We start from the raw sequence: 15,408 nt of genomic DNA, 5'->3' as shown, positions 1-15,408 counted from the left end.
CAACTCCCTGTGGCCTAAGGAAGAACCCTATTTATTTTGAGGTCAAGGTCAAGGTCATCAATTCATAAATTCTGTCTGTTTTAACACTTTCGTTTCCGCGCGATATCTCGCGAATTCTTTAAGCTTTCGAATGAAATTTTACATAACAACTCCCTGTGGCCTAAGGAAGACCTCTATTTATTTTGAGGTCAAAAGGTCAAAGTTCAAGGTCGTAAATTCACAAATTCCGTCTGTGTGTAACACCTTCGTTTCCGGGTGATATCTCAAAAAGCTTTTGAGCTTTTGCAAAGAAATTCTATACCATAACTCTCTATGGCATCTCTCGCCCGCCCCTCTCAAAGTGTCCCGCCCCGTTTTTTTTTTTTATTTATTGTATATTAAAAGTCGCTTGGCACTATTTTTAGCACAGGGGCATGTGGAGACTTATTACGTATAATACAGGTTGTCGGCCGACTTTATATTCTAATTACATCTATTAGAACTGTTTAGTAAAGGCTAAATTAGACAATATGTATTGTGTAAAATTTTGACAATATCGAACGTGAATATAAACATTATATGTGACTTAATGTTTGCATTTAATCAGACTTAACTCAACATGAGTTAAGTCATATTATGGAAATGAGTAGATCAACTTCTTTTTAATAGTCAAAGAAGCATAACTCTTACAACATTATCATTACTGACTTTTGACACTACCCTTTTGAAATAATTTGCTGTATAATCAAGTGCCTCCGTGGTCTAGGGGTAAGATGCTTGCTTACCAAGCGAGAGGCCCGGGATCAAGTCCCGAACAATCCAATTTTTTTTAATGTTCTTTTTTGTATTTACTAAATGATACTATTCAACATGTGAAATGAAAAAGTTATGACGTCTGGCGTGTACAAACTCATAAGATCATTATTACAGTGTGATAAATATTCTATATATTAAAAAGAATCTTCTATACACATATTAAAGAATGAGCAATCAAATCTTTATATTCATATTGGCATTTTTTATTTGCTTCAATATACATGTATACATTTAATAATTCTACAAATCCAGAAGGGGGGTCCGACCCCCCCCCCCCCCCGAACTGCGCATGCTCTTCTTTTTTCCCTAAGCGGAGGACACAAATTCTCTGAATTAGCTTGTTTTTGTTATGGTCTGGTATGTAATATTATGAAAAATATATATGATCAGAAATTACCCCAAATATCCTAGATTCCTACATGCAACACCAGCGTCAGTTCTGTCCCAAGAAGATGAACAAACACGTCGCCATCGGTTATTTACCGGAACCTCTACTAGTCCCTCATCGGGAGAACTACCATTTACAATTCTAGCTTTATCTGTAATATAAATGAAATATGTAGAACTATGAAACATGAAAGAAGAATGAGAAATAAACGAACTGTAACCCACCATTTTCTATATTGTAACAAATGACGTCGACCTCTCTACTGTTAGTACAGTTAAAGTTGCTGGATTCAATGATTGAATGCGAACATAAAAGCAAGGAATCTTCATTTCCGTTACAAGCAATTTGGTTCAACCATACTTGTCCATTGCCTTTTCCAAATAGATCCGATGATATAGGAAACCCCCTAAAAATTATTACATGGAGAGAAAGATTCAAATTCAAGTAATTTTACATGCCTTATTAAATTCAATGCACTGTCACAACTTTTTAATTAATTGGAATTATAATAAATGAAAGGATTGTACATTTTAGAAGGAAGGTAAAATTTACTGAAGATTTAATATAATTCACCCTGAATTGCCCAGACTTCTACAAGTCACATCAGCGTATTTTTTTTCATATGATGATGATGATGGTGATATACAAACACTTCTCCACTGACCATCTATCGATACTTCAACTCGACCTTCATGTTCAGAACTACCATTAACCAATCTAACAACATCTAGATGACCAAAGAATAATGGTATTACTCAAACATGTAAGATAAACATCAAATATTAAAAATGTATGAATTACAAAATGCATCGTTACCCACCGTTTCCTGTATTATAACAGACAACTGCGGCATTTCTACTATCACCACAGCTGCTGGATCCCACAACTGATTGTGGACACTCTAACAAGGAATTTTCATGTCCTCCACAATTAATGCCGTCTAACCATATTTTTGCATTTCCCTTTCCAAACACGGATGAAATGATAGCTACACCTCTAAAAGTGTATGTTTATAACGCTTTAATTTAAATATAAAAACATGAAAGCATAAAAACAAATATTTTAGTTTTGAAAAAAAAGTGTTAACTATCCTAACTGTCCTTTATTTAATTCATTTCAAACTATTTTCATTTACATTAAAATATTCTCGAAAAAAGTAATAACTTTCAATATTCGACGTTATTCAATAATTCTCTATGTGTTTGATTTTATGCATCTCTTGCTATAAAATCAAACAAATGTGAAACTGATTAAGAATATCAACAACAAGTCTTATCTATTAAACTTGTAACAGTGATCTTGGCTTTGTTTGATTTATTGAATTAAAAAATACCCAGAGTATCCTAGAGATCGACAGGCAACTTTAGCATTTTGATTATCCCAATCTGTATCACACACAGCTCCCCATACACCATTGACCGACACCTCAAAAAAGCCCTCGTTTGCAGATTTTCCGTTTCGCAATCTCATGAATTCTATTGAATGATTTGAATGAAAATTTTTCTAAGTATTCGTCTCTTATATCAGTTAGTTTTTTGTTGTTTTTTTTAAGCCTTTACAATACGCTTAAAGTATAAAAAGAATTTACTCACGACTTGGTAGAATACATATAGCACCAGCATCTTCGGAGTGACTACAGCTATTTGTTTCCGAATTTGCACAGTCAGACAGACCAGTTTCTTTTCCGCTACATTGTACGTCATTTAAATGAATTGTGCCTGTTCCTCCTCCAAATACGGTTTTTGAAACAACTAGCCCTCGTCTAACAAAAAGATTTCATGAGGACAATTGCTTTAATTGATAAACGTTAAAGTTTGTAAAGAATAAATGACCAGGAATTTGATATTCGAATTACTATTTACTTTAACTATTTGCAAAATTTTGTAGAATTTCATTTATATGATAATTATGTAATAATAGTTATCTTTTTTTTAAAGATCCATACTGAAGGTACGCTACCAAATATATAGCAGCAATATACCACAGTTAATAGCAGTTTCCAGTTGGACATACTTCAATACATTGAAAATGATATTTTTAGAAAATAATTTAATACATTGAATTATCACCAATAGAATTTGTTTTGACATTTTATAATTTAAAACAATTTAATAACTAGAAAGTATGAAAAATAAATCTTAATTGTTTTGGAGCATATACATTGTACATGTATATCTCTCAAAGTTCGTATCATTAATAAAAGCTTGTAAAATAAATAGCACATGAATATAAAGTTGACATTTCGTTTGCATTTTTAAGAAAATGCGATTGTTAATGAAATATAACATTTTTTTCCAAAATAAATGTTTTAATTCGGTTTTACAAAAACTTTCCACTTTCACTTTGGCAAGAAACCTTGTATTGTAATACAATGAGTTTTTCAAGTAGGTTTAGTTAACTATGGTTTTTTTTTTTTTTTAAAGTAAACTGTGGTCATTTGCAAAGGGAGTGGATATTTATCATTTGCTGGGAGAATGTTTGTGGGCAATTATGATTTATTCCTTAATTTGGAGGGTAAAAAAGAAGTTCTTATCAGCTGATAGTGTTCTTGATACATGTAATGTTTTTTCGTAAGCAAGGGTGACCTACGAAGATGAAGATCATTTCATTTGTATATCACATCAATTAATATAATGCCTTAACGTATTTATTGGACAGCTGTTGACTTCTTTTGTGAATACTTTCTTATTAGTTACCTCTTATGGAATACAGAGCATCAAGAGGAGACTAGATTCTCCATTAAATGTAGACGACAAGTTTTAAATTTTTAGTTATTTAAACTTACTCGCTATAACCTAGTGATCTACAAATGACGCTAGCGTCCTTGTAATCCCAGTTTCTGTCACATATTGTCCCCCATCTATTGTTCTTATAAACTTCCACTCTTCCTTGAAAGTCTTTTTGTTTCGAAAGTCGAACAGGGGGAGCTGCAAATATGAAACGAATCAAATGGGTAAGAAATTACAGGGGAAAATATGGAAACTTATTTAGGACCTTTCAAAAATTTGACAGAATCCGATATACCAATTTGTCGAATTTGTTATAACGAATTAAATTAGTTATAACAATTTTTGATAGTGAATTAAGTTGTTTATAACAAATTTCTTATAAATGTTATAACAATTTCAAAAAAAATGTTATAATAGATTAAATTCGTATAAACGAATTCCAAAATTTGTTATAACAAATTAAATTCATTTTAAAACGTTTTAAAATTTTTATAACGAATTGAATTCGTTTAATTCATTAAATTCAACAATTACGGTCTGTAGTTAATTGTATACGAATTCGATCAGACAAATTGTCAAATTTGTGAAAACGAATATAATTCCTTATACGTACTTAATTGGTTGATTGATTGAATGTTGTTTTACGTCACATTCGAGAATTTTCACGTATATGAATACCATACAACGGTGAAGGGCTTCAATTAAAAAATAAATAACAAGTATAAAAACTTTTCTGGGAAATGAAGTGGGTCGGTCACGTGATCAAATCCTGTGAAGGCCGAAGGCCTTCTCAGGAAATCTTATCACGTACCGACCCACTTCAATTCCCAGTGAAGTTTTTAAACTTGTAATTTACTACTTAATATATATACATTTGAGCCGGACAATCGAATATAAATATTGCACTAACTGTTCGATTTTGACAAATTACGCAAGGTGTAAATCGGCTTGAAAAGCGGTTACGCTTCAGATTCATCCGGCAAATAAATCTGTTTTGAAGGGAATATTCTATGAAAGGCTACTTGTGATCAATTATAGTGACCATATTGGTGTCTGGGAATTTTTGTATTCATGAGAACCGTCCCATATTCTATGTTAAAAAAACACAAGAAACACGTCCGATGTTTATTAATTAAATGTTGGAGGAATTTCGGTCGGAAAGGGATGGATGGAGACACTTGTCAGAACCAGTTAACTTGAAATCAGGTATAAAATTGGATCAGAAACATAAAATCTACGATTTCAGTAAGGCATATTTATTATGATGTTGACGCGGAGACACTGGAGACACTGGCGACAGCTTAGGACAACGATCTCGAAGATGGAGGTGTGCCTACTGAACTTCCGAAGTTAAGTGTTTGTCAGCTGTTTGTGGCGTAATTGCATTACATTGATATTTTCCAACAGATTTTCAAATTTATTGTGAGTAAAGTTTAATGGGGAAAAAAATAGCATTCAGAGGTCTACAAGAAAAATAAGGGTAATCGTTGAGACTGCAGCTCAGACATGAAACGTAGTTTTCTATTCTCTATGTAAAATCAATCAAGAACTGTGTTAAATAATCGTTTACATTGTTAATAAAATTATTATTATTTTACTTGCGTATTTTGTACATTTTTATACACGAAAAACATGCTATATTGCTAAGTAGAGTAAGTCTGCGCTGTGTGATTAGGTCACGTAATGACCTATGACGTTCGAAAAACTTCATACAGGTATGAAGATATTTGCTCTCTGTATGTTTATATAACAGAGAGATACCACAAATGTATATATATTTAGACCTTTACTCGGCACTCAGGGTCATTGAGCAGGAGCTTTATTGTGCCAACGCCTACCGTGACATGGGGCCTCGGTTTTTATAAGGTCTCATCCGAAAGACCCGCAACTTTCACTTCAAAGTGCCGATCGCTTGGCAAAGGAACAGTTGCTACCTTTAATTTATCGACTAAGGCCAGTCTCGGCCGAGATTCGAAATCACGACTTTCCGATCACGGAGCGAGCGCTCTACCGACTGAGCTACCCTGACAGCTACATGTATAATAAATTGAAGAATTCGTTTTCACGAATTTAATTCGTTATAACAAGTTTTAGAATTTGTTAAAATGAGTTGAACTCATTATAACAAATTTGATTTGTTAGAAAGAATTCAAAGAAATTGATATATTGAATTTTATTCATTTAACAATATGGTATTTTTATTCAAGCCACAGAACTAATAAATGAAAAGGTTACTCTTGTTTCAATGTGAACAAATGTTTTTATATTTATGCTCCTGGACTAAACTTTAAAATAATAATAATTATTATTGTTATTATTGTATTGTTATTGTTATTATTATTATTATTATTACTATTATTACTACTACTACTACTACTACTACTACTACTTCTACTACAATTTACCTGCTTAAAATTCAAACATACAAGTAACAATAAAAAAATGAATGAAATCATATTTTCTGAGTTTTGAAAGAAATCATTTCGTTTTTACTTTTAAGGCTAAACTTATCAGTGCATTATAGATAAAATAAAGAATATTTAAGAAAGAAGGTATCATTTTGAAAGTTTTATCGGGATGTAAATATAGGTTGGTCATGTGATCAAATCCCATAAATCCCAAAGGGCTTTATGGTAGATTTGATCACATGCCAACCCGTATTTACATCCCGATAAAAGTTTTAAAATGATACCTTATTACTTATATTTACATTTGTGACTGATTCATTATAAATAGTAAGGTGCTAAAGTTTTACACCCATAAATGATTTATTTTTTTTTCAAGACTCAACGGTATAAATTGAATATGTTGAACACGTCGATTACTTATGACGTCACTATGAAGTTATGTAGATCATTCATGACTAAACAATCAATTTATGGTCACATGACGAACTGGATTTACACAGGTGTAAAAATAGTGTTATATAATTATAAGGAAAACATTTGCAAATGTAAATATATATGGATAGCTCTCAGGGAGGTCGTTAGGGACATAAAGCTGCATGTGTATAATCACTTTTTTTTAATTTTACATTAATGATTACAAAATCAATAACTATTCTTGTTATAAGATTCCCAGATACAAATTCTTTATTCCCTGTAAGATATAAATTTCTTGACGATACCTTTCATACACATAACACCTGCATCTTCACTATGACTGCAGCCAAGATTTAATTCATTTGTATGTCTGCAATCCTGTAGAGAACTCTCTGTACCACTGCATCTCACATTAGCCATAAGTATTGAACCCGTTCCAGGTCCAAAGTATGCATTACTATATGGAATTCTGTTTTGAAACCATTGCTACATGTATATTTGCACTTCTATACGTTATTCTGTTTATAAATGTTTTATCTATAATTATGTATATGCATTAACATGAAAAAAACATTAGTTTTATAGTAGTTGAATTATGTTTATCTTGATATTGTAAAAATCATTTATAATGCAATATACTTGAATATAATTATCACTAATGCGTTGTGGCAACATACTTTGAAAAAGAATCAACTCACTTTGATTTTTCTTTTCAAAGTGCGTTGAATTTAGGGCAAAAGCAACCCACTTTGAAAACATCGACATTTTTACCACTTTGAAAATATTATGTATAAAACAAAAATTCTGGACTTAGATTTTCGTAATAGGCGGCATTATTTTCTTTATAGGCCTATTTCTTTCGAAAAACTGATGTTTCATATAGTATGTTCACAATTATTAGATAGATGAATATGATAGATTGTTAAACAGATAGAACAGAGAGAGAGAGAGTGTGTGTGTGTGTGTGTGTGTCCATGGTATGAAAAATCATAATAGCTCCCTTTTCTCTAAGAAAAATGCGATGCTTTAACTTATCACAAACTGGATAAAATAAAATTAAAATACGAAATTGTGCAATTTAACAATCATTCCTCCATTATTTTTCCGTTGTTTCCCGGTCGTGGCAAGGAGCACACGGCGGATTTGACCGGTCGGCAGGGGATGCTCACTCCTCCATCGCACCTGATCCCACCTCTGATGTTTAGAGGTCCGTTTGCTCTGCTCCTGTTTTCTATTCTTTAATGGACTTTTGAGCTTGAATACTGTTCGTTATCTCCATATATTTCATTGTAAAAGATCCATCTCCCTTTTTATAACATTTACGAGAACCTTTAGGGAACAAGACTACAACTAAAAATCTTTAAAACGTCTACATTGTATATTCCAGATCCTCATCACCGAAAGAATTATCCAATCAGGTTCAAATTAATTATTTATCATACCAAGTTGCAAGAATATTGATCAGGCTGTACACATTAATTTCAAAGTGCGTTAATATGGTCGATATGAGCACACTTTTATTTTTTAAAGTACGTTAACTTGGTCCCAAATTTAACGCACTTGTTGTAACAATGCATGTATGATAATCTGCCATTTCTTTTACTAAATATAGAATGAAAGTTGTGTGTTCTGGTGATTTTTAGTACTAGTACTCTTTTTCAGTCTTCCTTGATTAAATTCTACTTGCTTTCACATTTCACGGTATTAAAAAGTTTAAAATATTAAAGTGGTTGGGGGTATGATTTGAAAAAAAAAACTTGAATCAACACTTCCTAAGGATGCATTTGAATTAATATGACAGATAATGACTTTGCTGTTCTTAAGATGAACATTTTTATTGATATGTCCTTTAGATTCCTTTAGATAACTCTGAGCCCCTGTTATGACCCCTTTGTTTTCCTGGGGGTCATGATTTGAAAAAATTAAAACTACATTATCTGAGGATGCTCTTATATTGTTATGACCAATAATGGCCTTGTTGTTCTTGTGAAGAATTTTAAGATTTTTCCAATGTATTCCAGTGTAAAACTTTGATCACCCATTGTGCCCCACCTTACCCCCGGGAGTCATGATTTGAACAAACTTGAACCTACACTACCTGAGAATGCTTCTATATAAATAGGTCTTACGATAGCTTTGCTGTTCTTGAGAAGAAGATTTTAAAAGGTTTTCACTATGTATTTATATGTAAAACTTTGATCGCCAAATGTGGCTAAACCCTACTGAAGGGGTCATGATTTGAACAAACTTGAATCTACACTACCTGAGAATGCTTCCATATAAATGTGACAAATCATGGTTTACATGGACAACGACGACGACAGACAACGGACAAATTTTGAACAGGAAAGCTCACTTGAGCCTTCGGCTCAAGTGAGCTAAAAAGTGAGTGTTCTGTAGGGGAGGAAATCGTTGTTTCTTTCCGCATATTGGACTTTTTATTCTCTCAGTTATGTTAGCGTCTGGACGAATCAGATAACGACTTTAAAAATTATCATAATTAGGTATAATAGAAAAGTTTCAATCTATCAACCGGAATGCTTATATTGTTTTGAATTTTAAGAGGAAATGATAAAGCTCTGGGATATGATACATACGAGTATAGCACTAAATCCTTTTTTTCGTCTGTAAAATCTTGCATAATCAATTCATAATTTAAATGCAAAAACATTGCAAAAAAATTAAGAACACGTTACAAACAAACATTTGGATGCATGAATTGGTATTTATTTTTTTTTTTACTGATTTCGTTTTAAATGAAGTAGGAATCAAAAAAAAAAAAAAAAAAATAAGAAGAAATTGTAATTTTTCAAATTTCTTCCTTATTGCCTTCATCCTTATACTAAAATCTATACAATTTAATATTACTTTATAGAATATTATTGAGAAACATTTCCGGCGGTCAGTTATTTATATTACATATACTAATAAAGACATATAATTATTTAATTTTTAATTATTTTCATTCTTTTTTCATTTGTAGCATATGTCCTTAAACGTTATGTGACAGTTGAAAGGAAAAATTATGGAATATTTATAAATAAACATTGATATATAATTTTAAGAAAGAAAATAAGCACTTACCCAACTAATCCGAATAGTTGTGTACAGACGACATTGGCATCATAAAGATCCCAACCATCGTCACAAACAGTTCCCCATACTCCATTCTTGTATACCTCCACCCTTCCTTCTCTTGAAGAATTTCCATTTACAAGTCGAATTTCTATGAATAAATAAATACCTTAGATTTTCGTATATCAGATATCTGGACGTTTCACCTCCCCGACATTTTCTTTTGGGAGGGAACCACGACATAGAATTTCCAATTATTCAAATATTTCAGTTAGACCTTTGTACATTTTCTTGAAAATATGTGAATAATGAAGAAAAGAAACAAAATGTTGGCATTTTAATATTGATCATCATTATAAAATTAAACCTCTCCATGAACAAGGATTAGAATTCTTGTGTAAAACTTTGATCCCCTATTGTATCCACACACTACCTCTGGGGACATGATGTGAACAATTTCAAACTACGCTTCGTAGGAAAGTTATAACAATTCTGTCTCAGTTTTAGACAAGATTTTTTTCCTTCAAATTCCATTTTGATGTTTATATTTCTGCCACACACTAGTCCGGGGGTCATGTTTTGAACAAGTTAGAATCTTCACGATGTCAGGAAGCTTTCGTTTAAGTTTTAAATTTACTGTTTCAATGCTTCTTGAGAAGATTTTTAAAGACTCTTTCCTATGTATTCCAATGCACAACCTTGATTCCTTATTGTGCTTCCCTACCCCGGTCCGGGAACCATAATTTGAACAAATAAGAATCTACAATACCTTTAATATTTTTATTAGGTTTCACTTTCTTTTCTGTCCCAAAGTACATGTGATTTAGACGAAGACGAAGAATTTTTTCAATAACTCTACCATATTTTGGCATTTTCTTGATTATTCACCTTGTATAAAGAGCAGATCCTTAGTTTGTATAATTTAGAAAATTTAGAATTCCTTTTACCCAAGGATGCTTTGTGTCAACTTTAGTCAAAATCGGCCGGGTGGTGTTTAAGAAGAACGTGAAAATGTGAAAAGAATACTGAAAAGAATACTGACGGATGTACAGACATAGATTGTCTTTAGTTCAACAACAGATCACTATCTGAGATGCTTTTGTGAACACACATTTCAAGATATGATTATAAGCACATTCTCAGCGATATTGGTCTAAAAACAAGCTAGGGGATCTGAATCCTTTGACATAATACCAACTGCCTTATCTTTCTTTACACTAGAGAGAAATATCCTATAACGCCATGAAATATGCCTAAGCTCTAGACACATGACATCTTAAAGATTCAGCTCGTAAATCTGCCACTCATCTGTATTTCCTATGCATATTTGTAAGAGGATCTTTTCAATATGTAGAAACATTTAATTTTAAAAAAAAATATCTGAATCAGAAAGATTTCCTATAGCAGAATGGCAGAGATATGGTTCCCTTCTTTTATGGTCATCAGTCTCCTGCTAGATAAACATATAGTTCATGTACATCAGGTACATGTAGTTTAATTACTAATTTCATCTTTGCGGCTAAAGATGAATTTCTCTAGAAGCAGCTGTGACTCATTAATCCTCATGAGAAATGACTTAATACCGAAGCCTTATATGTGGTTGTGTGCATGTTTCATTATTAATGCTTATGCTATAATTGATTTAAAAATAAGAATTAACTACTACATGTACATGTAGTAGGATTTAACATGCATTAATTTTAGAGCAGTGACTAATTTCCTTTTTAAATACAAACATTCTCAAAATGTTGAAAATCTAGAAGCTGTTGTGTATCTATAAGTCGATGTATACAGCCTGGTGAAAGCATTTTACACAGACAAACAAGCAGGTAGGTTTTTAAAGATATATATATATATTACCGTTTAATCATATTTGAACATTACTTAATGGGTCAAATACTTACTCGGTTTTGCACTCCCTGCTTCAACTTGTTTCTGCAAACTCTCGATTAAATGCTGTTGTTTTAGAATTTGTTGTTTCATCAACTTCATTTCCGTGTTGTGGGCTCTAACCATCTCACTCAGTTCTCTTACTGAGAGAGTACTTATAGAGATAGTACTCTGATTTTCAACTGCCACAATTGAGAGTACAAACACCAGTAGTTTACATATATCCATGATGCTGAAAACATAATGGAAATATTAACAGATTTTTTCTTGTCTTCACTGCTGGCGAGGACAAGTACAACAAGAGGCCCAATGGGCCACATCGCTCATCTGAGCACTGTGGCTAGGAAAAAAGCAAAAATCAGTTTTGTATTGAAAAGCTTTAATGCATAAGTGGTCCCGACCTACGCCTAAAAGGGAAAGGGGGATATGATTTGAACAAAATTGAATCTACACTAACTAAGAATGCTTACATATTTTTTTAACTAACTGTGACTTTTTTCCTACAAGTTTGAACTTTCATTGTGGCCTCACCCTACCCCTGGGGGTCATGATTTGAACAAACTTGAATCTACACTATCTGAGGATGCTCAATATAAACATGACCAACCATAGCTTTGCTGTTCTTGAGAAGAAATTTTTTAAAGATTTTTCCCATATACTCCTATGTAAAATTCTGATCGTCCATTGTGGCCCTACCCTACCCCCAGGGTCATGATTTGAACAAACTTGAATCTACACTACCTGAGAATGCTTCCATATAAATATGATTAATCATAGCTTTGCTATTCTTGAGAAGAAGATTTATAAATATTTTCTTATATATTCCTATGTAAAATTTTGATCGCCCACTGTGGCCCCACCCTACCTCCGGGGGTCATGATTTGAACAAACTTGAATCTACACTACCTGAGGATGCTTCCAGATAAGTTTTATATTTTTCTAGCACAGTGGGTCTTGAGAAGAAGATTTTTAAAAGATGCCATAAATTTTTCACGATTTCGCAATTATCTCCTCTTGAAAGAGGGCGTGGCCCTTCATTTGAACAAACTTGAATCCCCTTCACCCAAGGATACTTTGTGGCACGTTTGGTTGAAATTGGCCGAATAGATCTGGAGAAGAAGATGAAAATGTTAAAAAATTACGACAACGACGCCAACAACGATAACGACGACGACAGACAACGGACAAAGGATGATGTGACATACGGCCCCCGGTAAATTGACAAAAAATTAAATATATAAATTTTACTCTAATTTTTGCATGCACTTAATCACTGACATATTTACCCTCATAAAATACTACTTCTACCGAAAATAGAAACATAATTTGGAAGATATATGTCTGTATTTTGAGTAGGGGTACCATGTTTACATCCAATTCCCATTGGATTTTGGCCACTCTTTGAAGCCCTTAAAATATACGAGCGCAAGTAGGTACATTTTTCTCCTTTGGCTGGTCACTGTATTTTATTGAAATCTACCTATATGTGAAAGAAGAAAAATGTACCTAACTGCGCTCACATGTTGTTTTTAAAAAATTGTAAAATCTAGCCGGCCTTTCCCATTATGACCAGATCGTCGAAACCATTTTTTCTGACGTAAGAATAAATTCATATGCTAATCGAGGCTCTGGCGATACTTTCTAACTGACCAATCAGCTAAATGAGTTGCATTACTAGTGAGTACCACAAAAATACTAAGGACATTTTATGCTTGGAAAAAAGGTTGTATTTTTTTACCTGCTTTCCGATAAACAATTTTTTATGCATTTGAGTCACAAATTAGACACATATCTACACTTTCCCAGCTCACATTAACAAACAATTGATTTATAAATATACATAGTTCAAAGTTTGTAAAGCGTTTGATGGGCAATTCGCTAGGTCTACATGTATTCCCGAGAATCAGTGAATAGACGTTTCTTGTGCATTTCTTGACCAAAAACGGTAAACGCTGAGGTTCCATGCGTATTATTTTGTTTTTGTATAACTAGTCTTGGCTGACCATTAAAAGTTTGAAATGTAGTAGAGATATTGTGTGAGTTGGCCTAAACCACGTGCCTGTGATGAAAAATAAACATGTAGTAAACCAGCATGTTTTGTCGTTCTGTCATAGGATTGGACAATTGTTCTCGGTAAGCGACTATGTGCGAAAAAATAACAATAGCCATATAAGGTAGATTCCTCGGACATGCATATCCCTCTATTGTACTAAGACCCGCCTATTCTCTTTTCATAAAAGAACATATTGTCACAAACCAGGCCGAATTTTGCTGTCATAGGGTCTAAAAAATCATAGATAATGCAGTAATCCTTATAATTAAAAATGTGTCGGAACTATCTAAACTATTCAAAAGGCGTTGTATTTATTCACTCATGTCTGAAAACTATCAAAATCGTTGTAGATTAAATATAATTCGTCGTAGAAAAAGGGGCCCCAGATAGCAGTTATGTCACATCATCCTTTTGATCAGAAAAAGCTCACTTGAGCCTTTGGCTCAGGTGATCTAAAAATTAGGTACTGATACCACACTATGACTCCCTGTTCCACAAATACTGTAGATACTAGAAAAAAAAACTGATTCGATAAAATTAACTTTAGATTACATGACTCATTTTTCTCCTGGAAAATCCACTACTTTCCTTAAAAAAAAACTTTTTTGGTTTCAAGAATTTTGACTCGTAAATCATTTTTTTATCAAGTAAGCTTCATAATGGATACTCTAAATTTCCTATTAAAACTTTTTTTTTTCCCCTATCATTAAAAAACACTTAAAATGTTATTAGATGTATCATATCAATGCCAGCCATACATTAAATTTTTATTAGTCCCCTACCGGTGAAACCAGAGGGAACTATAGGTTTCCTCTGAGTCTGTCCGTCCGTCTGTCCGTCTGTCTAGATGTCCCTCTGTCTAGCTGTCCCTCTGTCTGTCAGTCTGTCCCACTTGGTTTTCCGCACTTTTTTCCTAAACGCTTGCAGATACTGAGCTGATTTTTGGTATGTGAGTGTATCTTGATGAGTTAAACCCCTGTCACACCGGGACTGCGTCCTCGCGGCGATCGCACGGCGTCCATAAAAAATGCAAAACGCCTTGGTGAGCTCAGTAGAGTCTCCTACAGCGCCGTGACAACGCGGCTAGATCTCCACTGAACGCGGTAGGGTCGCGTAGGGTCTCCTAGAGCGCCAGGGAACGGCGCGCACTTTGGGCATGCACAAAGTACGCGCCGTGTGATCGCGGTCAGAAGTCTCTGATGAGACTGTAGCTCTACTGGTCTTTACGTATAACAAAGGAAAAGTACGACTTGGATTTGAATCTTTGCAACATGTAACAATAAATAGAATTATGTATCTTAGTTTAGTCTACTTCTGCGCCAAGTTATATTGAAATCAGAGCAAAATTGTAAAAGGAGTCGCGTTTTAAAGGAATTTCACAGAAATTTCTATTTTTAGTAACCATGACAACGCCGTTCATTGAAATCAAAAACAGATGCGCTAGATTATGAACCATTGTACAGTCTACTTGTGTGCCAAGTTACATTGAAATCAGATCAAAACTGTAGAAGGAGTAGCGTTTTAAAGGAATTTCACAGAAATTTCTATTTTTAGTAACCATGGCAACACCGTTCATTGAAATCAAAAACAGACGCACTAAATTATGTTCTACTGTACAGTCTACTTGTGTGCCAAGTTATATTGAAATCAGACCAA

At 33.3% G+C, this 15,408-nt stretch overlaps 1 protein-coding gene across 1 annotated transcript in view; it reads right to left on the bottom strand.

Annotated features, from left to right (window-relative positions):
* Positions 1-11,947, bottom strand: part of LOC133201836 (deleted in malignant brain tumors 1 protein-like) — a 73,792-nt gene extending 61,845 nt beyond the window's left edge. Inside the window, exons 1-10 of the mRNA XM_061337639.1 lie at positions 11,714-11,947; positions 9,819-9,960; positions 7,040-7,203; positions 3,969-4,110; positions 2,776-2,945; positions 2,517-2,658; positions 2,004-2,179; positions 1,757-1,910; positions 1,408-1,589; positions 1,193-1,334 (exon numbers count right to left, since the gene is read on the bottom strand). Of these exons, the coding sequence (XP_061193623.1) occupies positions 1,193-1,334; positions 1,408-1,589; positions 1,757-1,910; positions 2,004-2,179; positions 2,517-2,658; positions 2,776-2,945; positions 3,969-4,110; positions 7,040-7,203; positions 9,819-9,960; positions 11,714-11,927 (1,628 nt within the window). The 5' untranslated portion in view covers positions 11,928-11,947. The remainder of the gene's footprint in view (positions 1-1,192; positions 1,335-1,407; positions 1,590-1,756; positions 1,911-2,003; positions 2,180-2,516; positions 2,659-2,775; positions 2,946-3,968; positions 4,111-7,039; positions 7,204-9,818; positions 9,961-11,713) is intronic.
* Between the last annotated feature and the right edge of the window lie 3,461 nt (positions 11,948-15,408).

This window comes from Saccostrea echinata, unplaced genomic scaffold (genome assembly GCF_033153115.1).
Source record: "Saccostrea echinata isolate AGI-Se365-2 ecotype Australia unplaced genomic scaffold, CSIRO_AGI_Sech_v1 ptg000045l, whole genome shotgun sequence".
NCBI classification, from domain to species: domain Eukaryota; kingdom Metazoa; phylum Mollusca; class Bivalvia; order Ostreida; family Ostreidae; genus Saccostrea; species Saccostrea echinata.
Note: the sequence above shows the minus strand (reverse complement) of the source record. Positions and strands in the feature narration are given on the sequence as shown.